Source organism: Euleptes europaea, chromosome 14, assembly GCF_029931775.1.
Source record: "Euleptes europaea isolate rEulEur1 chromosome 14, rEulEur1.hap1, whole genome shotgun sequence".
NCBI classification, from domain to species: domain Eukaryota; kingdom Metazoa; phylum Chordata; class Lepidosauria; order Squamata; family Sphaerodactylidae; genus Euleptes; species Euleptes europaea.
Window position 1 is genome coordinate 20200854 of NC_079325.1, and position 27999 is coordinate 20228852.

At 42.8% G+C, this 27999-nt stretch overlaps 1 protein-coding gene across 1 annotated transcript in view; it reads left to right on the plus strand.

Annotated features, from left to right (window-relative positions):
- The window catches only part of UNC5D (unc-5 netrin receptor D), a 423168-nt gene that overhangs the window by 315768 nt on the left and 79401 nt on the right, over positions 1–27999 (plus strand). The window contains exons 8-9 of the mRNA XM_056860892.1: positions 8400–8432; positions 15848–16033. Of these exons, the coding sequence (XP_056716870.1) occupies positions 8400–8432; positions 15848–16033 (219 nt within the window). The remainder of the gene's footprint in view (positions 1–8399; positions 8433–15847; positions 16034–27999) is intronic.

The window sequence follows — 27999 nt, forward strand, 5'->3', positions numbered from 1 at the left end:
ATAACTTAGATCCTGTTTTCACCTCTCTGTCTTGCACTATTTTGTTTCTGCTAAACGTTGTGGAGCTAGGACTTAGAAATCTGGACAGAGGGATTCTTTTGAGATTTCAGTGTTCAAGCCTTTCAGGCTAGAAACACACCTAAGAATGAGTTGTTCAAGATGCTGAATTCTACATAGACTTACATTTGGAGAGAACATGACACTTCGGCTATTTATGCATGGCTGTTTCCTCGTAATCACCCCGCTGACTACTTTGCTTTGATTATGCTTGCATTTTCCAACTGTCAGAGGTCGCCTCGCGCTCCCTGTGCGTGTTTTGCCTGCGTTTTCTGGATTCGTGTTTAGCCAGCATCCAGAAAATGTGGGGGAAATGTGCGGATGTGAGCTGGGAGAGGGAGGCAACCTCTGACAGATGCAAAATGCAAGCATAAGCAAAGCAAAGCCCTGAAGTAGGCGGCGGGGTGCCGCCTTTCCGGCAAACCTGACCAAGGCTGCTTGAAAAAGAAAACCTAAGACACTGTACAAGTTGCTAACTATAATCCAGCAGTTTCAAATACATTTTTAACGGACTTAAAGACAGATTATAAACAGCATTAAAAGATCAACCCCTTTATTAAAAGCCTGGATAAAATGTTTTGGCCTGGTGTTTGGAAGAGAGTAGTGTGGATGCCAAATGAGCCTCGAGGGGAAGGGCATTGGGGAGGTGTTTCAGTGTTAAAACATCTTCTTTGCATGCAGAAGTTCCCGTGTTCTATCCCTGGCATCTCTGGTCAAAAGGATCAGGCGATATGAAAGACCTCAACATGAGACCCCACAGAGCTGGTGCCAGCCATAGAAGGCAATATTAACCTTGATGGACCAATGGTCTTGACTCAGTAATTGGCAGCTTCGTGTGTTCAAGTGGCATTCCTCAGCTGAGACCGCCACTGCTGGAAAAGCCCTGCCCCTGTTCACCACCCACCTCATTTCTGAGGGCAGGGTCACAGCAAGCAGCGCTTGGGAGGAAGATCTTAGTTGGGGGTCTGGACAGTAAGGGATGAGGTGGTCCATCAAGTACCCTGGCCCCATGCCATTTAGAACTTTAAAGCTAAGAACCAGCTTTTTTAATTACATTGTGTCCAGAAACAGATGGGAAGCCAATATAGATCTTTCAGCACAGAGGTGATTTGATCCATCTGGGCAGCCTCTGACAGTCATCTGGCTGCCATGCTCTGGACCACTTGAAGTTTCTGAATGGTTTTCAAAGGTAGCCTCACACAGAGTGCATTGCAGTAATCTAATCTGGATGTAGTCGGATCATTGAATGCCAGGGCTGGTGTATTAGCCATAGCTGATAAAAGGTGAATTAGCCACAGAGGAAACCTGAGCCTCCAACCAAAAGCCAGGATCCAGTAGTATCCATCTGCTACAAATCTGCTCCTTCGAGGGGATTTCAACCCACTGCAGGACAGACTGACTCATGCAGCAGTTTGGTCACTGACCAGCAGCACCACAGTCTTGTCTGGACTGAGCTTCAGTTTATGGCTCTCACCCATTACCTTCTCCACAGGCCAACCTGACAGCTGTTAAGAAAAAGTAGAGTTTATTGGTGGCATCTCACCCCAAATCCCTGACAATCTCCCTTAGTGTTTCATGTAGATGTCAAACAGTTTGAGAGACAAGATAGATCCCTGCAGGGTTCCATAGCATAAATGCTACAGGGCTGTGCACCAGGTCCCCAGCACCTGCTTCTGGAATCAGCATGTCAAGAAAGAGGAGAACCTAATGAAGCATGGTGCCTTCTACTCCCAACCCAGCCATCCTCTCCAGAAGGATACCAATGTTAATGACACTGAAAGCCACCTAGAGGTCTAGGAAAATCAACTAGGGGTACTTTGCCAGTGTCACTGTCCTGGCAAACATCATCAGTCTGAGGAGCCAAGGTGTGAATCCAGATTGAACTGAGTCTAGATAATCCATGTCCTCCAAGACCATTGGGGATGCATAGGCACTACTCAATCAAAAAAGGAATGTTGCCTACTGAGTCATAGTAGGATAGGTGAGTGACTTACAAGGACACCTTCTTTGGGAGGGTTCTTGTGTCTGCCTCTCTTAACACTCTCACATAGAAAGGTATTTATTGCTTCATGGACACTGCCAACCCTTGCCTGGCTTGACATCATCAGCCACAAAGGGCAAGAGTGGTAGGTTACATGCTTCTAAGCAGCTTGTCTAGTTCACCAATAGGGCTGCCAGCTCCAGGTGGGGCAATTCCTGGAGATTTGGGGGTGAGTGGGGTTTGGTGAGGGGAGGGACCTCATCATTGTATAATGCTATACAGTCCACCCTCCAAAGCAGCCATTTCCTGTAGTCTGGAGAACACTTGCAATTCCAGGAGATCTCCAGGCCTTACCTGGAGGTTGGCAACCACATTCATCAACCCTTGACAATGGAAAGTCATCCATATAAACCAAGACCAGATTGTGCTCGGATGGCATCCTGAGACGGACCTTCTCCAACTGTGGAATCTAAATCATGGTGGATATGAGTGATTTTATCCACAACATGCATTGCAATCAAGTCACAGCAAGCCTGCATGTTTTCCAGGTCTACGTCCTCAGGAGCATGGGATGAACCTAGAAAATGGCTTCTGGACAGCATTGCACAGATGCAACAGTGGCAGAGAAGCGAGCTTACTGTGCTGCCATCAGCACCATACAATAGGCATGATGATGTGTTTGGTCATACTCATTTCAAGTTTTCTTCCTCTTGCACTACAACCATATGCCCAACCCCTTCCTCACTCTGAGGTGAGGGGCTGTAGCTCAGTGGTAGACCATCTGCTTGGTATGCAGAAGGTCCCAGGTTCAATACCTGGCATCTCCAGTTAAAGGGACTAGGGTAGATGATGTGAAAGACCTCTGCCTGAGTCCCTGGAGAGCCGCTGCCAGTCTGAGCAGACAATACTGACTTTGATGGACCAAGGGTCTGATTCAGTATAAGGCAGTCTCATGCGTTCATGAGGTGCTCATTAACTAAGGGGTACTCTGGCTCCTCAGAATGGGAACGAGCGCTCTGGAACAGTCTTCAGTGTTGTTGGGGGGGGGGCTGGAAAATCTTCTGAAGTCTCTGTGGACATGAGGTTGATGGAAGGAGGATTTGTCATCTTGGTTGCTCTCCTCCTCATTTTTTTCCAGCTCTGCAATATCCTTTTTGAGACACCGCAAACAGATCTGTATGCAGTGTTCCAAGCAAGACCGAGGCATTGCAATATTGGCTGTTTGATTTTCAAGCCTAAAGTGACACATTCATACTTAGCTACTTTAACTCGGCTAAAGGATCAAGTTGACTGAAATGTATTTCGTAAGTGACCCTGGTTTCCCCAAGTCGCAGGCCGGTCTGCTGGGATCCTGCTGCTGGTGTTGCGAGGAGCTTTAAACAAAAGCTCTTGTTTCAATCCCATCAGAAAGAAGAGAAGATGCTTGAGACACAGGCCGCATCAAATGCTGCTTTGGACTTAAGCGCCTTGAAAGCAAAGCTTGACTTTTGCCCGGTTGTGTCAACAGACACAAGCTCTGAAAGCAGGTTACCTTCTGAAAGGATTAGGAGCTGTTTTCAGAGGCTGATATCCAAGCAAAGGATTCACTTCGGTGAAAAAGAAAAGAAAAAACTTTGTACTCTGAAGAATCTGTTATTTGCCATCCTTGTCAAGAGTTGAAGAAATCATTTCTTCACCACCACCACCACCCCAAAAAAACTTTTCCCCCTTTGCACAGGATCCCCAATGTTTTCTGTTGCCCAGAAGGTCGGACCAGAACCAACGGGTTGAAATTAAATCAAAAGAGTTTCCATCTAGACATTAGGAAGAATTTTCTAACAGTTAGAGCGGTTCCTCAGTGGAACAGCCTTCCTCAGGAGGTGGTAGCTCTCCTTCCCTGGAGGTTTGAGACCTGACAGTGCAGGTGAAAGGTTTGAGATGCTCCTACAAGGGGGTAATCCTTCAACCACTCTTCGGGTTGCGAAATTTTGTTTAGCAGCAATGAAAATTTGTCGCCTTAGAACGGCGCAATTGACAGATGTGTCCCAGCTGTAATTCTTTTTTTAAATGTTTTAAGACTCGGACTGTAATTCTTTGATTGTAAGAATCTATTAGTCCATGCTTTCCATTTTATCACGTTTTGACTGGCTAAGTGCCGCAAATAAATTATCTATCTATCCCTGGAGGTTTTTTTAGAAGAGGTTAGATGGCCGTTTGTCAGCAATAATATAGGAAATCTCTCAAAACTGTGACCCCTCTCTCATAATCTGAAGTGGTGCAGTCCATTCTGCCACCTCAACAGCTTGGCACCTCCTTACCGCCTCATTTTGTGGCATAAGGAGAGCATGCCAGAGCAACAGGTCAAATGGAGAACCAAAATGGCTGGTTCATTAGGGTTGCCAGCAGGGTTCACCACCGGCAGGAGGTTTTTGGGGTGGGGCCTAAGGAGGGCGGGGTTTGTGGAGGGGAGGGACTTCAGTGCCATAGAGTCCAATTGCAGGGTGTGCACATTTTCTTTGCAAGATGGATCTCCATCTGTATTGGTTTAATCAGAATGAAATATTAAGCTGCATATGTATTTTCACCTACGTGAATGATTTTGTTTATTCCTTTATACTTGACACTGTATGTTATGTTTATGTCAAATTGTTTTTAGGGCTTTCCCCCCTACTTTTGCCGTTTCAGCAAGTAGGAACTGATGCAATTATCCTGCTGTTTTCAGTCCTGCTCGCTTGCTTTTTGTCCTTTGCTGTGGCAATGTGTGCCTTTCCGGCTCTGTTTTTTCCTCTCCCATAGGGAATTCCAAAGGAAATACGCTTCTGCGCTTCTGTGCAGTGCTTCTGAAAAGTAATCTCTGAGGCTATTTTTCACAGGCACAACTTGTTAACATTGTTCCTTTTATGAAGCTGAAATTGATAGGAACCATTCCTGCGGTTAACAAGCATGGATTCCCCCCCACACACATGCACATTGTTGCCCAAACTCAGTGTTGGAAATGCATAGCTTCTAGTGTTTCTGGTTCAGAGCAAAGATTGCCAGCCTTTGGCTAGTTAGATTTCCAGTTTCTCCTCTCTACTGTTTCAATCCCCAAATCTCATTTTGCTTCTCCATTATACAACTGAACCTTGTGATTTTTTATTTTCATGCCATTTTCTGTTCCCTTACTCCATTTTCCCAGTAAAACACACTCATTTTTTTCAACGCTGTGCATCAGAATTCAGCATTATACCTATAAATGGCATATTCCGTGCATAAAAATGCTGTATAAAAATCTACAAGATGAATACACACTGCAAAGATATCTATAAAACCAACAGCAAGAAGCAAAGGCCCCAAACTGTAAGTCCACATTAAAAAAGAAATGAAATAGGGAACACTTGCTCATGCTGCAACTAGAGTATTTAAATAACCAAAATAAGAAAGGAGGATATTTTGGCATCCCCTAGAATTACCACCATAGACTGGGAACCAACTGCTCTCTTCTATGAAATGAGGAATCTTCCATTGTAAGAATCTTCCAATGGAAATTTCCTCACACAGTGAAAGGAAATCACTGGATAAAGTCCATCTTCTCCAGTATCAAAGGATAGTTTCCAATGACCATTCACAAATTAACCACAAAGCAGCTGTAACTGTAATAGAGAGTGTGAAGCCAGCATGGTGCAGTGGTTAAGAGCGGTGGTTTGGAGCAGTGGACTCTCATCTGGAGAACCAGGTTTGATTCCCCACTCCTCCACTTGAGTGGCGTAGGCTAATCTGCTGAACTGGATTTGTTTCCCCACACATGAAGCCAGCTGGGTGACCTTGGGCAAGTTAACAGCTTTGTTAGAGCTCTCTCAGCCCCACGTACCTTGCAGGGTGTCTGTTGTGGGGAGGGGAAGGGAAGGTGATTGTAAGCCGGTCTGATTCTTCCTAAAGTGGTAGAGAAAGTCGGCATATTAAAAAAACCAACTCTTCTTCTTCTCTTAAGTCCCTGTCTGTACACTATGAGATGCCCAGTCAAAAATCTAGTAGAGCTGGAAAATTGAAATCTTTATTCTATCATGTCCCCTCTGTACATTTCCTCCTCCCTAAGTTAATCCTGGAAGGATTAACAAATTTAATTGATTAATTTCAGAAGATGTGCAGTTTTAAGGAAAAGGTTTTGTTCAAGGAGACAATTACCGCAGTATGTGATGAAAGGGTGATGTTTTAAACTCTAGAGGGCAAGCAGGGACCTAGTTTCCAGGGAGAAAGGCAAGCTTAAATGTTGTAAATAAATAAACAATTAGAGAGATGACAAGTGAGAGAGACTGCATCTGTATTTGGGGGCTTGGTTTTTTTTCCGCATAAGGTGAGAGATCATGGCCTTTCAAAATTATTACAATGTGTTATTACCATGTATTTTTCATCTTGCTTTCCCCAACATTAAACAACAAATATGGGGGTCACAGAATTTTATCCAGACGGCACATATCAATTTTCAGTCCAATATATCAGTCATGAAGGAAACTATTCGGTTATGGTGGTTTTTTTTTTTTAATTTATTAGCTGTTCAACAGATACATGGGTAGAGCTGATACTGAGATTTGAAATGCAAAACTGCCCCTGAACATGTACCAACTTTCACTCTAGTTCCTTAGCAGTCAGAGAAGAAATCATGTTATAATGTATTTTGGGTTGTTACTCACATGAATATCCTCTGAAAATGGATGTGGAGGTCAGGTGTTTTATTGACTAATGGACAATTATGCTACAAGCAAACATAGTCAGTTTCATTCTGAACTCTCACCCTTCAAGGAAGAGAGAATATTGCAATAATTTCTTGAAAATAGGTGCAAGGCATTCAAGATGGTTTTCATTTTTGTAATGTGTTTTAATTCTCAGGGTTCCTTTGACTACAAATTTCAAGCCTCTAGGCCATAAGGACATACAAATTTTCCATCAGGCAGAATTTTTATCCACTCAGTCACTGGTAAGGATACCAGAATTGTTAGGAGACTTCCTGATGAGCACAGAGTACTGAAATTTGGTGCATTTCTAATCAAAGGTGCCCATGATTTTTTTAAACTGAAAGTGGAGCATTTCCATTTCTGAAAATGGAGGGGGGTGAAAATACTTTCCAAAATGTTTATGCAACATCTACACTATTTGAATGCTGGTACGTAGCTCAAGATTCCATGAGTTCAACACAGTTCTGTAATTGGGATTTTTCTACATTTCTGTATTAAAAGAGGGTTGTGAAATATCAATATACATACAACATCACTTACAAATTTGGCACAAGTATATTCCCAGGCATTCTGATTACCAAAATGTTGGATTGATAGGCATTTATAAGTCTACTGTGGATATAGAAGGAATCCTGAAATTGGTATGATGTATGCACATAACTTCCTAATCTGATTATTGTTTTAAAAAGTAAACTGGGGACACTTCTACCATTGAGCCTTAAGCAAGGAACAACCCAAGACTGATCTTTGGTACTCCCGTAATTCCAGACTTCAGAATCCTTAACCTTGTCTGTGCTCATTCACAATTGTTTATTTATTTTCCATTTTTATGCCACCTCTCTAGGAAACCTACCCAAGGCAGCTTAAAAATAAAATATAATTTAAAAAAAACAAATTAAAAGTTAGTAATTAACATCTAAACTGAGGCTATTGTATTTTGGTCACATTATGAGAAGACGAGAGTCACTGGAAAAGACAGTCATGCTAGGAAAAGTTGAGGGCAGCAGGAAAAGAGGAAGACCCAACAAGAGATTGATTGACTCAAGGAAGACAAAGCCCTCAATTTGCAAGATCTGAGCAAGGCTATCAAGGATAGGACATTTTGGAGGCCATTGATTCATAGGGTCACCATGAGTCGGAAGCGTCTTGACGGCACTTAACACACACAATTAACATCTAACACTAAAAACAGCATTACAGAGCCAGCCACAACATGAAAACATAAACCATCAAGCAGTTTAAAGTAACAGTTTCAGATAAAAATGGCATTAAAAGACCTTGGCTTACAGAAATGTTTTGACCTGGTATCTAAAAGAGGGCATCATAGGCACCAGGCAAGTCTCAAGAGGAAGGGCATTCCTTAAGGGAGGTGCCACTAATGAAAAAGACCTATCTCTGGTTGCCGCCTGCCAGTCAATGCCTGTCCCAAACACACAAACCCAGTTTTTGTTGTTATTGTTTAATTTGCAGTACGGAAGAAAATAGTCAAGACATTTGTTTAAAAGCGGGTGGGGAAATTATATAAAACTAATATTGTCAGCATATGTGACAAAAGGTTCATTCAGAGGATTGGAAAGAAAGTGATTTAGAAAGAAAATAATTCCATGTACATATATTAAGCACAACTTTCTCTCTGTCTCTCTACTTCTCTCTCTCTTTCTCTCTTTTAGATAAAAAGCCTCTTCATGAAATAAAACCCCAAAGTAAGTTTATTTTTCTCTTGTAAATATGCTTTTTCCCTTTGATACTCAGTTCTTTTCCATCTATTTATTTTAGAGTTAGTTACGGAAATATAGTTACACAATATGCAAACAGCACAAATATTGAAATAAGAGCACAATACGATGGTTTTACACAGGTTCAGCTTCCCACTAGGCAACAAGTGCTGTGTACACTGGTGGGTTTTTTGGGGGGTGGATTGGCACAATGAAGCTAAACTACATGTGATACTGGGGGTGAATCCTCTGACAAGAAATTCAGCTTTAAAAATCAATCCTAGGGGAGAGTTCTTGGGGCCACAGAAATGGAGGATGGGTTGATTTCTTCCCTCTTTGCCATTTCCTTGATTGAACTGCCCACTCAAGGTTGTTTTAGTAGGAAAAAAGTAGGAAAAAAGACAGGCACACCATGGATGCCTGTCTTTTTTTCTCCTATCCATGTGGAGAAGCCAGTTTCAATGGGGAGGGGAAGTTAACCTCTTTTTTTCCAGTGCCATGGCCAAATCTGTATTGCCCCCCACCCCCAGCAGGTTTGGGAGGATAAACTGCATACCGGGAATTCCAGTAATAGATACCTTACAATAGAATAAGTTTGATCCTTGAAAGTGCACTTGATTGTATTTGCTTTGGAACAGTATGGATAAAAAGGGGGGTAAAGGTCTGGAGAAGAAAGGTATGGGGATGAGAGAACAATGTGGAAATAGTTAGGAATGCTATGGTGTAAACCAGTGGTTCCCAACTTTTTTTTGACCAGGGACCACTAGGACATTTTTGCTCAGTGCAGGGATCCCAAGGTTCAAAATAAGAATTCCGAGAATTTGAAAATAAACTTTAATCATAATTGTTAGTTAAAAATTAAAACTTAGAATAATATTTGAATATATATATATATATATATATTTTATAATAGAGAACTTTTAATTGAAAATATTTATTTATTATGGGTTTATAACTTTGTTTCGCGGACCTTAATTTAGTTCTCGCGGACCCCTGGGGGTCCATGGACCCCCGGTTGGGAACCAGTGGTGTAAACAGAAGGTGGTCAGTGGGCCATTTCTAGAGTATGGTATGACATGGCTAGATGGGAGAAGCTTCTAGAATCAACATTTGAAAGTAGTATAAAACTAGGTAGCTTAGAAGGCCCACAGGCTATCTTTTGCCTTCTAAGGCTCCCTGCCCCCAACATGCAAAAGCATGCTCCTTCAGGAAGCCTGATCAGTTGCCAGAAAAGTGGTATGACAGATGATGACAAAATTAGGCATGTGTACAGGTGAGAGTTGTTGTCCATGAGCCCTGCTTCTGAGATTTCCTGTCTAGCTGCTGCACGAAACAGTATGTTAAACTAGATGAACCATTGGCCTAATCCAGCATGACGGCTGCTACATTCTTATAGCCACTCATCCCATTCTTATAGTGCCCGTCCCATCCTGCCAGAAAATTTAGCAGAGAAGATCAACCAGTAGTGTGTGTGTGTGTGTGTGTAAGTGGATTTATTTGTTTCTTGTAACTTTAACCTGATTTTCAGTCAAATGGTGGCAGAAAGTACCGTCATGTCGCAGCTGACTTACAGTGACCCCGTAGAGTTTTCAAGGCAAGAGACAAACAGGTGGTTTACCATTGCCTGACTCTGAGTAGCAACCCTGGACTTCCTTGGAGGTATCCCATCCAAGTACTAACCAGGTGCAACCCTCCTTAGCTTCTGAGATGTGATGACTGGACTAGCCTGGGCCATCCAGGTTTCAGTCAAATATCGGGCACCCAAAGTACTTACAGTGGTTTACAAAGAGAACTGGGTTTGATTCCCTGCTCCTCCACATGAATCCTGCTAGGTGACCTTGGGCCCTTCACAGTTCTCTCAGAACCCTCTCAGCCCACACAGAGGCAGGAAATGGCAAACCACCTCCGAACATCTCTTGCCTTGAAAATCCTGCAGGATCGCCGTAAGTCAGATGAGACTTTACGGCACGCACACACAATAAATAATATATATATATATATATATTAAAGGATCTACTGAGAAGCAGTGAGTTTCTGGATTCAGGCATTGGAAAAGTGTTTGGCTGTTTCCTCTTCTGCTTCTGGCCTCACGAATGACAGTGGGGGGGCATCTGCACCCCCGCTTGTCTGATTGAGCGCCGTATTTCTGTTTATCCTCTGCTCATCTCCTCCATAATGACCAGATCCTTAAGGAGGGCCAGCCAGACTGCTGGGGTCGATTTTCCTACCATTCGTTCCTTGGGGAATTAAGCTCTTTTCTTTAAACTGCAAGATTAGAAGTGTGTTACATAAATACGGCTTGTTGCCTGCTATTGAATGAAACAGGGGGGGGGCATTAAGTTTAAGGCCACATGAATCATCTCTGATGCAAAATCAAAGTCAATTATTAAGATAATTGAGAAACAACCAATTGTGGTAAATAGCCTTATATATAATGCTCTCCAGTTTGGAACTGTGAGGCTTGTATATTAGGACTGTTTCAAAGCCAGTCGAAGGAAAGGCTGGATAGAGAGATTTCCATGGCTGGTAGCTGTGAAAGGGGGGATGGTAAGGAAAGGGGAGACTGCAAACACAGCAGAGATCTGAATGCTGCCGGTTGCTGTCTGCTAGCAAACTAATGGCCAAGCGGAGGAAATGTGGGCCCCGCACAGCTTGTGGGAAGCCGTTGATTGTAAATGAGATAATTTAATCAATTACGATTCCTAATGTACTAAAGCAAATGTTTCATTTTGTGCTCCTGCATGTCTTAAATTATCTTCAGGTGTTTTTATGAAACTTAATCATGGTTAATAGAAACTTCATTACCATAAAATATGCTCTCAAATGAATGTTGAGTAACAGTGTCAGGGAATACAAGGAGAAGCACCTTCAGTGGTTCCTTCAGATATGAACCTCTCCTAAGGAAAATGAATTCTTTTTTTTTAATAGATGACCTTCTTTCAGTTGGGAAAATGCAGGCCTCGAAATAATAACTGGTTGCTTGCAAAGCAACACTTTTCTGAGGTGTTTTTTCCCCTCCACTTTCAATCTCATCTGCCGTAAGATGTATGCAGAAAATGACATACAGAAAGTGGCTGCCTTCCCCCCACCCCACCTCAGATAACTGGCCTTCCCAAGGGATGGATGTTTAGTTTGCGATGGGATAAAATGGACGTTTTATTGCTGTTTGGTGTTTGGAAACAAGCGATTTTCTGAAATTAAATAAAAGATATGTTTCCCCACAGGCAGTATTTTCTCTTGGAAGAAAATTAAGGTGGGGGCTTTGTTCATGTCACCTTTTTAAGAGCGGGGTTATTTCTAGTGAAAATCTTAGGCCCCTCCATAGATGAGAGAAGAACTAATTCAAGAACCTTCCACCTACCCGATCAAGAATAAAATACCTTTGTGAATGCCTGAGTAGCAATTTTAGGGCACATTTTAATGTGAGTCTCTTGTTAAAGGTGAGGAAACCTGAGGGGAATACACTAACAATACAGTGTGAAGTTTTTGATTCCATGTTTCAAAGGACTTGCAGAATGAAACCCCAAATCCCAGGCCTTTGCATAACAGCTGGCCTTCTTAGAAAACTTTTTTTTGTGTGTGAATATAAACTCTGCCATCCCTCACAGATTTGACCACATGAACTCATTCCAGCAAGTGGGGAAAAGAGACTAGAATAAATATTGGCAGGACCAATTCCCTTCTCCAATGGTATAATTAAGAGTGAGTCCACTGCAACTCAGAGCTGGTATCTTGTATTTGAGCTTGTAAAGACTATTAAAAGTTCATCCAAAAAGGGGGGGAGGAGACACTGAAACCTAAAAAGGACATCTAAGACATTTAGCTCTTTGAATACTTGTTTTGTGTGATAGAGTGTTCAGTACAACTGAAAACGTACATCATTAATCTACTTATTGGTCCAATCAGAGCTACCATGAAGCCTACTCAGAGGACCTCTTCAGAAAGAAAACTTTCACCTGACAATGTCTACAGGTCTGTCTGTGGCCATTAGGAATTAGCAAATGTTGCCTACTCCTTTTCTTTTCTCATTCATTTGCATTTTTGTCAATGGTTTCAGCTCTCTGCTTTTGGCTGTTGGTTTTGTAGATATGTTTGCATTGTGTATTTACTGCATGCACAATGTACATAGTATTTATAGGTGCAGCATCTGTCATGTATACATCTAATATCACTATATCTAGTAGTGAAGGGATGGCCAACAGGGGGATAACCCAATCTGTATAATGGGGCCAATTCATATTGTTCAGGGGTGAGTGGGAGGAGGTTTCATGACCCCTTCTAGGCCAGACACAGACTCCTCAGAGGATGAAAAGGAGGAGGTCTGAAGGAAGATCAGGAGACTCAGATGATGCCCATAAGAACATAAAAAGATTCCTTCTGGATCAGAACCATGGTCCATGTAGTCAAGCATCTTGTCCCACACAGTGGCCATCCGGTTACTCTAGAGGACCAACAACATCCCTCATCAGTCCCCCTCCAGCAAAGAATAATGCTGATTGATGAAGAAACAAGATTGAAAAATGAGTACATTTTATGGGGAAATGTTGATATGAAGAAACCCCAAATGGGATGAAAATATAAGAATCATAGGTTTCATTCACACAAGGCAGGAGCATAATCAAAATGGAAATTTCCAAGTTGTAACAGTAGGGATGAGAAGTTCCAAACTCCACCGCAGTGGTCATATACCCACCAGGTAACTAATCAGAGGATCCAAAACTGGTATCCCTGTTAGTCTTCTGCACCCAAAGCAATAAAAAGGGTTGTGACATCTTGAAAACTAGCACTTTTTTGTGGGTCAGGGTCAACAAAGGAGACATAATGAGTGAACCTGCTGATATAATCACAGCAATATGGCAGTATCTTCTGTGATCATTGCTGTCATTATTATAGAAAATGCTTCCGGTCACTGTGACTGTATCCACAAACATGCTGGTTCATTCATTGTATTTTCTGTGCACATGGCATCCCTGGAACAGTCAAGATGTTTCAAGTGGTGCTGTTTTTCACTGCACGAACTGGCTCCAATTTCTCTTTTAGAAATCGTGGAAGTGACAAATGACCTTTCAGCTCTGATGTTCTTCACCAGTTTAATTTGTCAGACCAAATGTTCAAGACAAAACGGAGTATTTTCAAAAAACAGTTGAGTCTTGAAAAAGAATTTTAATTTTTTAAAAATAGAGATTATGAACAGGTTGCTGGTAACACAATAATCTAGACCAGTTTAGATCAATGGAAAGTAGGATGGTCCAAACAGAGATTGTCCAATTACTCTGCTTTTCATACCGGATAATCACATCTGATTTTCTTTTCTACCAAATTGCTGCAGCGCATAAGTCTTGGGTAAGATTGTATCAGTTTAAATAAACCCATGAATATAGTATTTCTTATTATGAATGTATATGTAGTACTGTGTTTGAAGAAGAAAACATATCTGAAATAAATGCGGGGGGGGGCATAATTCAGTGGACTTTTCTCATTTTTTCCTGTTATTATTGTGTTTAAAGAGCATGATGAGGCTTCACTGTGACATTGCCTAATTGGTTCTGCTGACAAAGATTAATGCCTGTGTTCTGTGTGAACAGGGGAAAAAACCCAAGTTAAATCACTAACTGCCCATTCCTGACCTTTTGGCGGCCGGGGACAGCATGGCTGGGGTGCTGCCGTGGCACCTCCAAAGCCATTTCCCAGCCACCGAAAGGCTTTAAAAGGCTTTTCACCGGCTTTTAAAATTTTAAATGGGGCATTTTGCCCCATTGAAAACAGCGAGGCTGCCCCTGCAAGAAAGCAGGAGCAGCAATGTCATTCTCCCCTCCAGCGTGCCAGGCCGAAAGGGAACAGGAAGCTGCCCCCGAGATGTCCTAGGAATCCCCCCCACCCCGGAATGGCAGCACAAGGCTTTGTGCCACTGGGACACTGGCGGAAGGCCCAGCTGGCGTCCCTGGGTGCTGCTGCTGCAGCAGCGCCGGGAGACTGGCATCCAGGCTCCCCACCGGCGTTGGGGCCACTCTGCGCGGCATAAGTAGCTCTGGCACTGGCGCAGGGGGCCCCAATGCTGGCATGGCCCCTTTGGGGCCTCCTAAGGATTTTCATTCTCGGAGGTCAGGAATGGGCTGCCCAGCAACTATATGACTCCAATGGCATTGTGCACTATCCTGTGAATTGTTATTGTTACCCATACTTGGCTGAAGTTTTTTTTTAAAAAAACTTATTCAACAAAGGAAGTATCTGTTTAATGCATTTTATCCTACCCTTTCTCCATGGAGCCCAGGGCATCATATATTCTCCCTTCCCCCTTTTTTCCTTTCACAACAACCCAGTGAGGTGAGTAAGCCTGGGAGCATGTGACTGGCCCAATTTCACCCAATGAACTTCCAGCAGAATAGGGGTTTGTAACTTGATTGTAGCACTTCCAACTCTGAAACTCTAGCCACTACATTACACTAGTGCTCACTTTGAGCAACTGGAAAGTTAACAATCAACACTGTACGTCAACAGAAACATTCTGTGTTGCTCTTTTTGACAGCTTTTCTGATAGCTCTTCTCTAAATGCTTCCTGAAGTTTCAAAGGATACTTACTCAAAATGTAGTACAATGAGAGCTAGTTAGATGATGGTACTATTTTAAGGTGATGAGGAATTACTCTGTGAAGTACTGGTTGCCAAAAAGAAAACCAAAAAAAAAAAATATTGAAATGTTTAGCAAGCCACAAGCTTAAAGCTGTCCATTAAGACAGTTTTTCTAAATTTTTAAAGCTTGCTAAATTTACTCTTCCCCCCCCAATCCACCGCCACAGCACAGTATGCTGATTTCTGCTGCACATTAGAATCTGAGGATTGGGACATTAATCCAACATTGGCATTAGAAAAGGGATACGGTGTCTCTGATCCCACATCCTAAAGCCACATAATGGGAAACATCATCAAACAAAGCAGCTCCTCTTACCAAATCAGATTGGGAAGATGGGAATTTGGGAAGATTAGAAAGGGGCCATGGCTCATTGGTACTCGATGGCATATGACATATTCAGTTAGGGTGGCAAGTTATTGAGGTAGATCTTTCTGTGCTTGAGACCCTGGAGAAACACTGTCAGACAGACAGTTCCTATGTGGACCCAATATATGATAGTTGATTTTTTCTGACTTGGGGGTGGGCGGCTCAATCTCACAAATCCAGCGTGACCAGATCAGAATTTTCGGGTAAATTCATTCAACACTCATGTGTTGCCTGGTGAGGTGAGGAAGGCTTTCCTATCCCAGACGCTGTACATTTTGCTATTTTTGTCGACAGATTTATTTCCTATCACAGATCCTGTACATTCCGATGCTATTTGGTACTCCTGTCAGAACCCCAAAGGGAGCCTACAACTGGTTGTTCATTTGATGTGATCTCTCTTTCTGCAGACATTGAGAATGCCACGGACATTGCCCTGTACTCAGGCTTGGGAGCTGCAGTCATTGCGGTGGCTGTCATAGTAGTCGCCGTGACTCTCTACAGACGGAGCCAGAGTGAATATGGTGTGGATGTCATCGACTCATCTGCCCTGACCGGAGGATTCCAGACATTCAATTTTAAAACTGTACGCCAAGGTTGGTAATTTAGAACAATCCTTGTTGAGAAAGAATCCCCCGAGGATGCTTTAGTGTTGTGGTGCGGTTCTGATTTCACATGGTTAAAGCTCACACCTCTCCAGTAATACCTGAATACGGGAAGCAAACGGGAAGGGTGAATGTATTGAATTCCGGTAAATAATATTCACTCATGTCATGACTCTACTGCTTGGGTATTGTTGTTATGAGCTTTCCTGAGTCTACGAGAAAAGCTTTAAAAAAAAGCCAAAAGTCTGCCTTGAAAGGGAAAACAGTACCAAAAGATCCCGTCTTACAAATAGTTATAGAAAAGAGCAAGAGTCCAGTAGCACCTTAAAGACTAACAAAAATGTGAATTATCTACAAATAGTTAGGTGAAAGGACTGTGAATGGAGCCAGTGTTCCAAGTGAAAGAAAAAAAGGAAGTTGGATGGTTTTGTTTCAAATTAGGCCAGATTCAGTTTAGCCTGTGGTCTGTTAACCATATTTAAATATGCACCTGCTTAGTAAACTGTCTTGTTAACAAGCTTTAATTAAGTAAGAACATAAGAACAGCCATGCTGGATCAGACCAAGGCCCATTAAGTCCAGCAGTCTGTTCACACAGTGGCCAACCAGGTGCCTCTAGGAAGCCCACAAAACAAGACGACTGCCGCAGCACCATCCTGCCTGTGTTCCTCAGTACCTAGAAATCCCTATAGATAGTTATCATTCATTATGAAGAATATGTATGTCTATAGTTACCACAAAGCCCAAGAGAACCTATTTCCATCTTCTGGCCTTACCCAGGCCAGAGCTGTTTGTAGAGCTGGGAGAGGCAGGCAAGCACTACAGAGGCAGGCACTTGGATAGCTTTGTGTTGCTCTTGGAGGAAGATGAAGCTGTCTCTACAAGTTCCTTCATCTGCAGTGCCTGTCACTCCCAGGTTGTGGTCCATGTACTGCTCTGGCCTGAGCAACCTATGAAGGAAACGGCCTGGAGACAGATCCATCTTCCTCCAACATCTGAAGTCTCAAGCTCAGAAGAACCTATTTCCAGCCACCCTTTCCCAGATAGACATGAACATGAAAACTTCTCATAGGGAATGTTCACAATATTGGTATGACTTTATTCCATCGCAAGATGGTTTTCATCCCTTGAAAAAAGGCAGGATGGGTTTAGGTCCAGGTATGTAGCCTGATGTATCCACATGGTCAAAGATTTAGTCACCACTCAAGAGATGCCAAGGTTTCCTGTTTCATTCAGTTCCAAGGTTAACAGTCACCCTCAGCCTGGTGGTTTGACCCTGATTACCTCCACCAGCTTTCACCCAGGTTCTTAGGCCTGTTACCCCTGCTGAGGTCCTTCACCTGGTCTCGGTGGCTCCTAGTTCTGTCCCCCTCATCATTAACTCTACTGCCAGCAGGGTTAATGCTGGCAGTAGATAGAACACCCAGGCCTGTCTAAGTGGTAGTTGTGGCCTCTAGGCCAGGAATGCCACTTTCCCTGTCCAGGGGGACTCTTATTTCTCTACCTCTTGTAAAGAACTCAAGCCTGGCTAGCTACTCTTCTTCCCAGTTCCTGGCAATTCCCAACTAAATACTCTCCTCCTACTTCCTTCAGCTGAGCCCCTTTTATCCTCCAGGATGGTGCTGCTGCAGTCGTCTTGTTTGTGGGCTTCCTAGAGGCACCTGGTTGGCCACTGTGTGAACAGACTGCTGGACTTGATGGGCCTTGGTCTGATCCAGCAGGGCCTTTCTTATGTTCTTATGTTCTCCTTCTCCTGGATCCACCCAGTTCCTACTGCCCTGTGCTTACTCCTGAGTAAATAATTTCTCCCAAGGAGACCTTTGCCCTCAAGTAGGTCTTTTCCCCTCAGGAACTGGCCCTGATTTTCCTTCCTCCTATCCATTTCTGCCATTCCCTCCCTCACCGAACCCCAGGGTGCTTCCTTCTGCCTTGTTACAATGCTGATGGAATACTTAGGGTAGTGCCTATTTCCACCCATTCTCCCCCAGGGCTGGGTGCCTAGGGATGTGACAGAGAGTTAAATCTGAACAGAGAGTTAAATCTGAACATTTTAAAGTTGAAAAATAGATATATATTTTTTAAAAATACACCATGTTTAGTCCCTGCGTAGACATAACAGCACATACTCACAGTCTCTAGGATGCACGGTTTCATTTCTGGAACACTTTCTTTGATGATTTAAGAGATGCAGTAGTTAAGTACAGTCCTTTGAATTTGTACCATTTGTCTTGCTGAGATGGTCGCCTTATTGAAGGTGGGAGGACGTGCAGAAAAGTGAGGATTGCTGTGTTTTAATTCTTCTGAAGAAAGAGATGATACGGTATTTCATAGATAAATATATAGATGTTCTCCTTCCCAAGGGACACGCGCCTTGCAAAGCATACATTAAAATAATTGAAGCTGAGCAAAATTCATGAAGACATTTGAAATTAAGGGTTACATATTTACCGCATCAGAGTTTGCATATATATGGGTTGATTTTCAGAGAGATGTTATCTTTAACTTCATTACCAGAAATACATATTTCAAATATGATTTTGTTTGTGCATTAAAAACTGCAGACTCTGAGATGGAGTACTTTTTGAAACTGTCCTGAACACCTACTCTGGGTTATTTACTGTTACACTGCGGAAACATCAGACACAATTTGAGACTTTTCTGGGATTATTTATTTACAGGAATATCCAAAGATCCAAGGCGAAAAGGAGATGGTTGCAATCAAATAGCAACCCTTCTAAGGGAGGTGTAACTCTTCCTCTGTTCGTTGAATAAATACTAACTGGATACAACCTGAACCCAATAAACATTGCCAAAGTTCAGTAGTGCAAAAGCAGCTATAAAACTGCTTAAATGGGCAGTCCATTCCTGAAGAGAAGGGTAGATAGGAAATGGTCAAGAGCAGCTGGGAGCGGTCTAGCCTCTAGAGCCTGAACTGTCCCTAGAGGCTAAGATGTCTAAACTAAGGCTATTGTACTTTGGCCACATTATGACAAGACAAGCATCATTGGAAAAGACAAATCAGTGGTTTTAGATCAAATCAAGCCTGAACTCTCCTTAGAAGATAAAATGACCAAACTGAGGCTCTTGTACTTTGGTCACATTATAAGAAGACAAGAATCATTGGAAAAGACAATAATGCTTGGAAAGTTGAAAGCAGCAGGAAAAGAGAAAGATCCATCATGAGATGGATTGACTCTATGAAGGAAGGCCTTGGTCTGCAAGACCTGAACGAGGCTGTTAATAATTAGGGCTGTTGAAAATAAAATTCGGTAAAATTTGGATTTGGCAAAATTCGGCCCTTTTTTATTCGGGAAATGCCAAAGTCCGAACTCCCCCGCTTCGGGTCCGTGCAATTCGGCATGAGATCTGGAGTTCGGGGGGAAATGTGGCCGAATAAAGCCATTAAAAACACAAATGTGCCTTTCCGTGGCTCCGGGGAGCATTTTTGGGGGTAGAAGTCCCAAACTTTCAGCGAATCTTGAGGGGACCCTTCTTGCAAGAACCTCCAAGTTTTGTGAAGATTGGGTCAGGGGGGGCTGAGATATGGGCCCCAAAAGGGGTCCCCCCTCCTTAATGTGCATCTCTGACAATGGGGGTTTACAATTAGCAGAGCTTGCCGCCTACTCCAGAAGCTCCCAGCCCCGACAAACAGCTGAACTGGGGGGAGCAAGGGCAGGGCAGGTACAAAGAAGTTTGTAAACCATGCAAAGCAACAGGTTTGCAACCATGCAAAGCAACACGTGACGCCTGGGAGTTTGCAAACCATGGAAAGGGACAGAGGCACGCTAGCTATGAATAAGGAGCAGGAGGGGGTGAAATTTCCCCTTTTGCATCGGACTCGGGACCAGGCAAATGCATTATTTAAGTCACAATTTGAAAACCAGTTTTGAGCAAGCATCAAAATAGACCTAACCGATCTTATGAATGAGGGAAAACCTGAGGACACACAACTGAAGCCCCCCTCAAACCAGGGCGAGAGAGACTCGAGGGGGCACACACTCCCAAGGCAGAACGGGCGAAAGCCCCCTTTGGCTTCCCCCCCACCCACAGAAATTGCTCCCTTCCCCCCCACCCACAGACTCTGCTTCCCCCCCCCACACACACAAACACAGGAGAAAAATTATAGAGAAAAGCCCCAAAATGGGTCTTACTGTGGATGTCTTCTGTTCCATCTTCTTAGCACCTGCCCCACCCTTGCTCCCCGCAGCTCAGCTGTTTGTCGGGGCTGGGAGCTTTGGGTGTGGGAGGCAAGCTCTGCTAATTGCAAACCCCCATTGTCAGAGATGCACATTAAGGGTGGGGGAACCCCTTCCCGGCCCCATATTTCACCCCCCCGATCCAATCTTTACAAAACTTGGGGGTTCTTGCAAGAAGGGTCCTCTGAAGCTATGCTGAAAGTTTGGGGCTCTACCCCCAAAAATGCGCCCCTGCAGCCACGGAATGGTGCGAATGTGTGCTGTAAGTGGAATAAAAATGCATATTAAGGGGGGGACCTCTTCCGGGGCCCATATTTCGCCCCCCCTGATCCAATCTTTACAAAACTTGGGGGTTCTTGCAAGAAGGGTCCTCTAAAGCTATGCTGAAAGTTTGGGGGTTCTACCCCCCAAAATGCGCCCCTGCAGCCACAGAATGGTGCGAATGTGTGCTGTAAATGGAATAAAAATGCATATTAAGGGGGGGGACCCCTTCCGGGGCCCATATTTCCCCCCGATCCAATTTTTACAAAACTTGGGGGTTCTTGCAAGAAGGGTCCTCTGAAGCTATGCTGAAAGTTTGGGGGCTCTAAACATACCCAGCACCTTCAACTTTCCTCATAGGACTTGGTCTCCAGACTCCTCACCATCTTCATGACCCTCTTCTGGACACGTTCCAGCTTGCCTACATCCTTCTTAAATTGTGGTGCCCAGAACTGAACACAATACTCTAGGTGAGGTTTAACCAGAGCAGAGTAAAGCGATACCATCACTTAGTGAGATCTGGACACTATACTACTGTTGATACAGCCCAAAATTGCATTTGCCTTTTTAGTTACCGCATCACACTGCTGACTCAAGTTCAGTGTATGGGCTACTAAGACCTCTAGATCTTTTTCACACATACTACTGCAAAGACAAGTCTCCCCCATCCTATAATTATTCATTTGATTTTTCCTACCTAAATTCAAAACTTTACATTTATCTATGTAGAAATTCATTTTATTAGTTTTAGCCCAATTTTCCAGCCTGTGAAGATCATCCTGTATCCTGACTCTGTCTTCTACCATATTTGCTACCTGTCCCAATTTAGTATCATCTGCAGATTTAATAAGCATCCCCTCTATTCCTTCATCCAAATCATTTATATAGATATTGAACAACACAGGGCCCAGGATAGACCCCTGAGGCACTCCACTTGTCACTCCTCTCCAATAGGATGAGAAACCATTAACAAGCACTCTATGGGTGCAATCTGTCAGATCCACCTAACAGTAATAGGATCCAAACCAGATTTTACCAACTTGTCAACAAGAATATTAGGTGGCACCTTATCAAAAACCTCACTAAAATCAAGATAAACTATATCCATAGTGTTTCCCTGATCCAGCAAGGTAATTATTTTCTCAAAAAGGAGATGAGGCTAGTCTGACAAGACTTGTTCTTAAGAATCCTGTGCTGGCTCCTAGTAATCACAGCAACCCTTTTTAAATGCTCTAGGACTGACTGTTTGAGGATTTGTTCTAAAACTTTTCCAGGTTTAGACATCAAGCTGACAGGTTGGTAGGTACCCAGATCCTCTCCCCCCGCCTTCTTGAAGAAGGGTGCTTTCTACCAAAAAACTGTGTAGGGGAGGAGCTAAATCCCTTCTTTCTCAGAATTGCATCCCTAACCCAGAACCACATTCCCATCACCAATTTTTGCAATTCAGTTACTCATCTGGGGATTTAATCATGGATTTCTGGGATCATGTGTGACTTAGAACACAGCTGCAGAGATCTGCAGTTAAAGGAAAGTTCTGATCCATTAAAAAAAGACTGAAGGAAATCGGACAGGTGTTTGAATAAAACTGGTAACTTACAACAAGAGAAGAGCTATGAAATGAATCCTATATTTGTCAGTAGTGTAGGGGAAATACTAATTGGTTCTGGAGCTGGAGCTGATCGTTTGAGGAGGTCAATATTCTATACACTTTTAGAAACTAGTTCAATTATTACAGGGGAGAGGTAGGTTGTTTAGTGTGAATTGCCTGAGTGTGTCCTGGATATTCAGTACACCCTAAATGCTGGTCTCCCCTTTAAGATTTTTCCAACTATTGAGACACTGAAAAATGAGGGCCTTGAGGGGAAAAAAAATCAATACCCCTCTTGAAAATCTAGGTCTTCCAATTCTTCAATTTGCACAGCGTTCACTGGGCCAAAGACATCCCATTATAAGATTTTTTTGCTTGCTTCCCCTGCATAATTCCCCACATGCATTATTATTAAAAAGTGAAAAATCACAACTAAATGAGGAAAAGGGAAGAGCGTAAACTCAGATGAGCTAATTGTAATCTATAATGAGGGCAGTCCAAATGGGAATTGAAGAAATTAGCTACAGATAAGAAAGCATACATATATATCAAATAGAAATATCTGTGTGTGTGTGTGTGTGTGTGTGTGTGTGTGTGTGTGTGTGTGTGTGTGTGTGTGTGTGTTAGGAGCATGAAAGCACAAAAGAAGTGCTGGCAGAGGGATAAAGCCATTGTGGAAAATCTAATGAAATTGTTTTCTCCTCAACATGAAGCATGTAGAGAAAATTCCCATTCTTTCTCAAAAGTGATAATGCAGAAGAAATTATCCACACTGTCTCAACAGAAGATGGTTGAATGCAAATGGACAAACTAAGCACTTAAAATCTGTTCAAAGCAGTGTGCCAGGAAGGAGTTAGTATCAGTTCTCTGGAAGAAAGCTGTACCTCTCCCCATCTGGATATCCTCAGTCCTTTCAGGGTGTCAAAAATACCAAGACTGCGTTTTTTAGCAACATCCAAAGCTGCTAAAGAAGAAAATAACCTGAAATAGTTAGGGGCTAAAGGGAAACATCTAATAACTGAGTAAAAGAAGAGGTGTGGATAACAGTCAACCATTAGCCTGTGGTTTTCCTCAAGAGCAGCAGCTAGCTGAAATTCACTTTATTTTTAAAGTATGTAACTTACTGTTGATATGAAACTGAACCACTTTACTGTTGATTCTATGAAGCTGCCTTAATTTGAGAAAGAACCTTGTGTCCCTGGAATCAGGCCTGTCTCTAGACTCACCTTGTCACAGCCTGGTTTGGGAGAAGGGGATGCCCATGACAGTGAGCATGCTCAGATTTATCATCATGAGCAGCTGCCACCAGACCAAGGCTTGGAAAGAGAGGATAGGGTGGGGAAATGTCACCTGATAGGTCAACTTCATTCCTAGGCTCTCGCAAGAGGTCTGGAGGACCAAATGGGCATATGGGTTCACTGCACCATCCTGCTTAAGGGACTAGACTGCAGGCCAGTGAGGAGGGCAGTATCATCTACCTTCATGGACTGAGAGAGAGAACGAGGAAGGGAAGAGGAATAACCCCCTCCCCTCTTTATAACCAAGGCCCTGTAGGGCCCCAAGGGGTCTCAAGCTGGGGGCAGTGAAAGTAGATTTGCCCAGAAGATTGGATGGGGAACCCCTGAGCTTTACCGTATATACCCATGTATAAGCCAACCCGCGTATAAGCCGAGGTGCCTAATTTCTCCCCAAAAATTGGGAAAAATTAGGCACCCGCGTATAAGCCGAGGGTCGGCTTATAACCCCCCCCCCCCCCCCGCAGGCTTACCTTCAGGCCCGGCAAAGGCGGTGGTGGTGGCGGCCGCAGGCCCCCCAGGGCGGGGGGAGCCGGGCCGCGCGGCCTTCCAGAGGCCGCAGGATGCTTCCGCCAGCCCTTCCAGGGCGGGGGGAGCCGGGTGCGCTCGGCTGCGGTGGCCGCGCGGCCTTCTAGAGGCCGCAGGATGCTTCCCCCGGCCGTTTAAGTCCTGTTGATCAGGAGAAAAGCAAGATATAAATACTTTAAATCAGGGGTGTCAAACATAAGGCTCGTGGGCTGGATCCAGCCCCTCGAAAGCTCTTATCAAGCCCATGAGCCAGCCAAGGCAGCCACCCCTCCCCAGTCCCAATCTGGGCTGACGAGGCATGCCCCGGCCTGGCAAAACATGGCCAACCAAGTGACATTTATGTCGTATCCAGCCCTCATAACAAATGAGTTCGACACCCCTGCTTTAAATAATTTAAATAAAGAAATCAGACCTAGGGTTGCATGAATCCCAAATGCTAAAACTTTGGGGCAGGGGCTAGTGATATGATGAGGAGCTCCTGATGATATCAGATTGAATGGCAATACTGCAATGGTAGAACTTCCAAGTTCCAGCAGGAATTGTCCCATATGGTGGTACCCCTGAATTTGTGTAGTCACAATCAGGCGTTTTTAAAGAGATGGGCAATTCATCACATACCATTCCAAGTTATTAAAAATAACATGGAAACCAAGTGTATGTGAATGGTTGCTGGGCTGTCAATGGCAGATTATTGCCTCCCATCTCCAATTTACATGGCAGCATTTACCCCAGGAGGCATCCACAGATGGTTTAGAAGAAGGAATCAGGTGTGTGGACTAGTTGATGGCCCAGAGGTTTCACCCTGCAGCCCTGACGATCATAGAACAAGCTCCAAAACCTGAGTCTCTAATCCAAAGCCTGAAAACATGGCTATCCTAGTCAGACCACTGTGATAGCAGGCAAGACCAATTCCTGCCCACTTGTTTTTGGTAGCAGAGAAATTTTCATATGAACTACTGAGTTATATCTTCCTTGTATCATTTATTGTCTGGATGTTATTCCAAAAGGCTGTGCAGCACTGGTTGTCAGGGCTTTTGATTTCACCTATGATTAACATGTGAAAAGTAATTTCCAGCCGCATGGTTTTCAGGATGACAGATTATATAAGCACAAGCACTGCTTAGTCTCTGCTGGTTTGGCTTCTGAGTGGTAATTTCATACATCACACTGACAAGAAAGAGAAGAGGAACAGCTATTCAGCATGGCACCATTCAATTATTCGACTTCATGGTGAATACTGCTATTGAGCAATAGAATCCCAGTGCTCAGATAGGAAGCTCACCTCTGTTTTTATGGTTATTTCCCTCTACAGTGAGTTCATAGCAAAGCCAAGACAGTTGCTGGCAATCTGTTCTGATTATTACAGAATAAAGAATCTATCTGTGATTCCTATTCTTGTTTATGGAAAAGAAAAGTTCCATGAGTGCATAAATATTTCCCTTTGTGTAGGCCTTGGAGGAGTACCTTTGTGCTTGTGTTTCTTAGAATTATGAATCTGAACTTCAGATACGTCAGTACCTGCTAGTCTGGTTTCCATCCTGCTTGACATTACAAGTAGGGAGCCAAATGTTTGGCAAGCTGTTTAGATAAGTCCAAACCAGTTTAGATGCATTCATTTATTTACGTTTTCTTACCTGTGTTAGAATGCATAGTGTGACTTGTCAAACTCTATTTGAACTACTTGCCACGGTCACAATTTTTTTTAAAAATTCAAGTTGGTTCTATTACACATTCCTTTTTTATTTATTTTTTGTACCATCAGGCAATATTCCAAAGTTATGGCATAATTATACTAAACTGTTCCAAGTAAAAAAGAAATAAGGAGGTGTACTTCCCCAATGTAAGAAGATGTACTGTTAGCTCATGGATTACAGTGTTTAATCACAGTGGGAATCCCCTTCCTTGGCTCAGTCTGCCAAAAGGCATATAGTTAAAAGAAAAACATTTATTTGAGTTGAGACTTACTATTTAGTTGCCATAGAATGCCTTTGGTGTCTGCTAATTGTGATTGTTAATCTTCCCCTCTCCCTTGGTTGTATTTTATTTTTTCCAGTCTGTGCTATTATAACATGACACCAAAAATATTGCCTTATGTTAGATATGGTGCATAGCAGCAATTTCAGAGTGCCATTTTTTTTTAATGGTGACTGCTGGAGTTATTTCAGAGGATGACAATATAAATGGCAAAGACCAAAGCTGCAATAACTGTGACCTGCAGAATAAGCAGATTGAAAGCTGCTCAATGTGAACTTTAACAATAACCACTGAGGCAATAAGATCAGAGTTCCAGCAAGGTAAGCTCATCTGGTGCTCATGTTCATGTCATAGTCCACAACCTGCCTAGTTTGGATGTCAGTTCTTCAGGGGAATGAAACAGGGTGATGTGTGGCTTCTTAGACTGCAACTGTTGTCTCCCAGAAGTAACGCATTTTAAAAAGAGATGCTCCAAGTGACTTACAGTGCAATCCTAAAGAGAGTTACTCCAGTCTAAGCCCATTCATTTCAGTGGGTTTAGACTGAGCTAACTTTGCTTAGGATTGCACTGTTAGTGTCTTCATTTCTCAGTGAGCTCCAATGTGTATTGCCAGCCACTGTAGGACCAACATAAGTTCAATATTCCTGAACAGTCACTTGGTGAATTTTAATGGCCCATCATCTTCATCCATATTGGATCCTTTCCAAAGATCTATTTCTGTATCAAAAAATGACAGCAGAAGCCCCAACATGTATAGGAAATGCAGCAGTGGTTAAATTGTGGAAAATGGGATAAAATGTGTGTGTTTTTTTATATCAGCAGTTTTAAAACATATTGGTAACCAAGGCAGAAATGTTTTTTCCCCACATCTATTTTCACAAGCCCTAATTGTGGAATTGTTTCCTTTAAAAAAATCATATATGGCATATGCATTAAATATCAATTTGCTAAACATTAAATATATGAGAAGGAATTAGGCTGCATAATCTATTCCAATAATTAGCCTCCTGGTACTATATCTGAGAATAATAAGATAAGTTGCCGTCTTTTTCCTTGTCTTGAGCTTTAATGATACATGTTAGTTTTATCCATCTCAGCAATGTACAAAGTGTATTTGTTTGTTTGCTTGCTTGTTTTTCGGTATGGTTGCTTATCTAGGATTCTTTTTGATCTCCAGCACTTAACATATATAATTTTTGTTGCAAAAAACCCAATACCTTTGTAACAATCTATCCCAGATACACATACCAAGCAAAATACCCAATCAAAGTTGTTTTGGATCATTCCTATGACTGATCATGGTGATTTCATAGATAATATTGATAATCATAACCCAGTATTTTTCAGTGCTTGGGCAAAATGAGTATAATCTGCATCATTTCTAGTACATTTCCAGCACCAAATGGATTAGTATTGCAATTCTGTTCAGTCTTCGGAGAGTCGAATGACTCAGTTATGCTGCTCATGCGAGTAGACCGTATATATAAACAAGTTTTGTTGCTCAAGTCTGCTGCTAGACATATAGGCAGAAAAAATGATCACTAGGTGTGGGCAAAAATTGTTTGTTTTTGATTCAGATATTTTTGAGCTGAAAAATATTGGTGTTTATGATTTTTCAGGTTCAAATACCAGTATGGAATTTGGATCCGGGTTCTATTCAGGAATCTGATATTATTCAGATCCATTATAGCCTATGGGGAATCTTTCCAGAGAGCTGGGGGTGACCCACAGAAGCCCAGCAGAACAATCTTAAGCAAAGGGGAGGCACTTTTGAAACCAATGTCAACACAGAGAAGCCAGCAGAACAATCTCAAGCAACTGTCTCATCCTCCCTCCCTCCTGTTGTTTGGGAAATCTTCACAGGTGGAAAAAACAACCCCGAAGACCTTTACCTACAGCTATCCTGAAATCCTGAATAAAACTAAAAAAAAATCAAGTTTATTTGGGTTTGGAATAACTGGCTTCTCTAGGAGATTCTCTAATGTGTATTTGGCTTTCAAATACCCCCCAAAATACTGGTAAAGTATTTTTCAGGTTTTCTTGGGGGGGGGGGCTCAGTTATACCTGAACACACACTCCTACTCATCACATGGCTTTAGGCAAGTTACTGTCTCT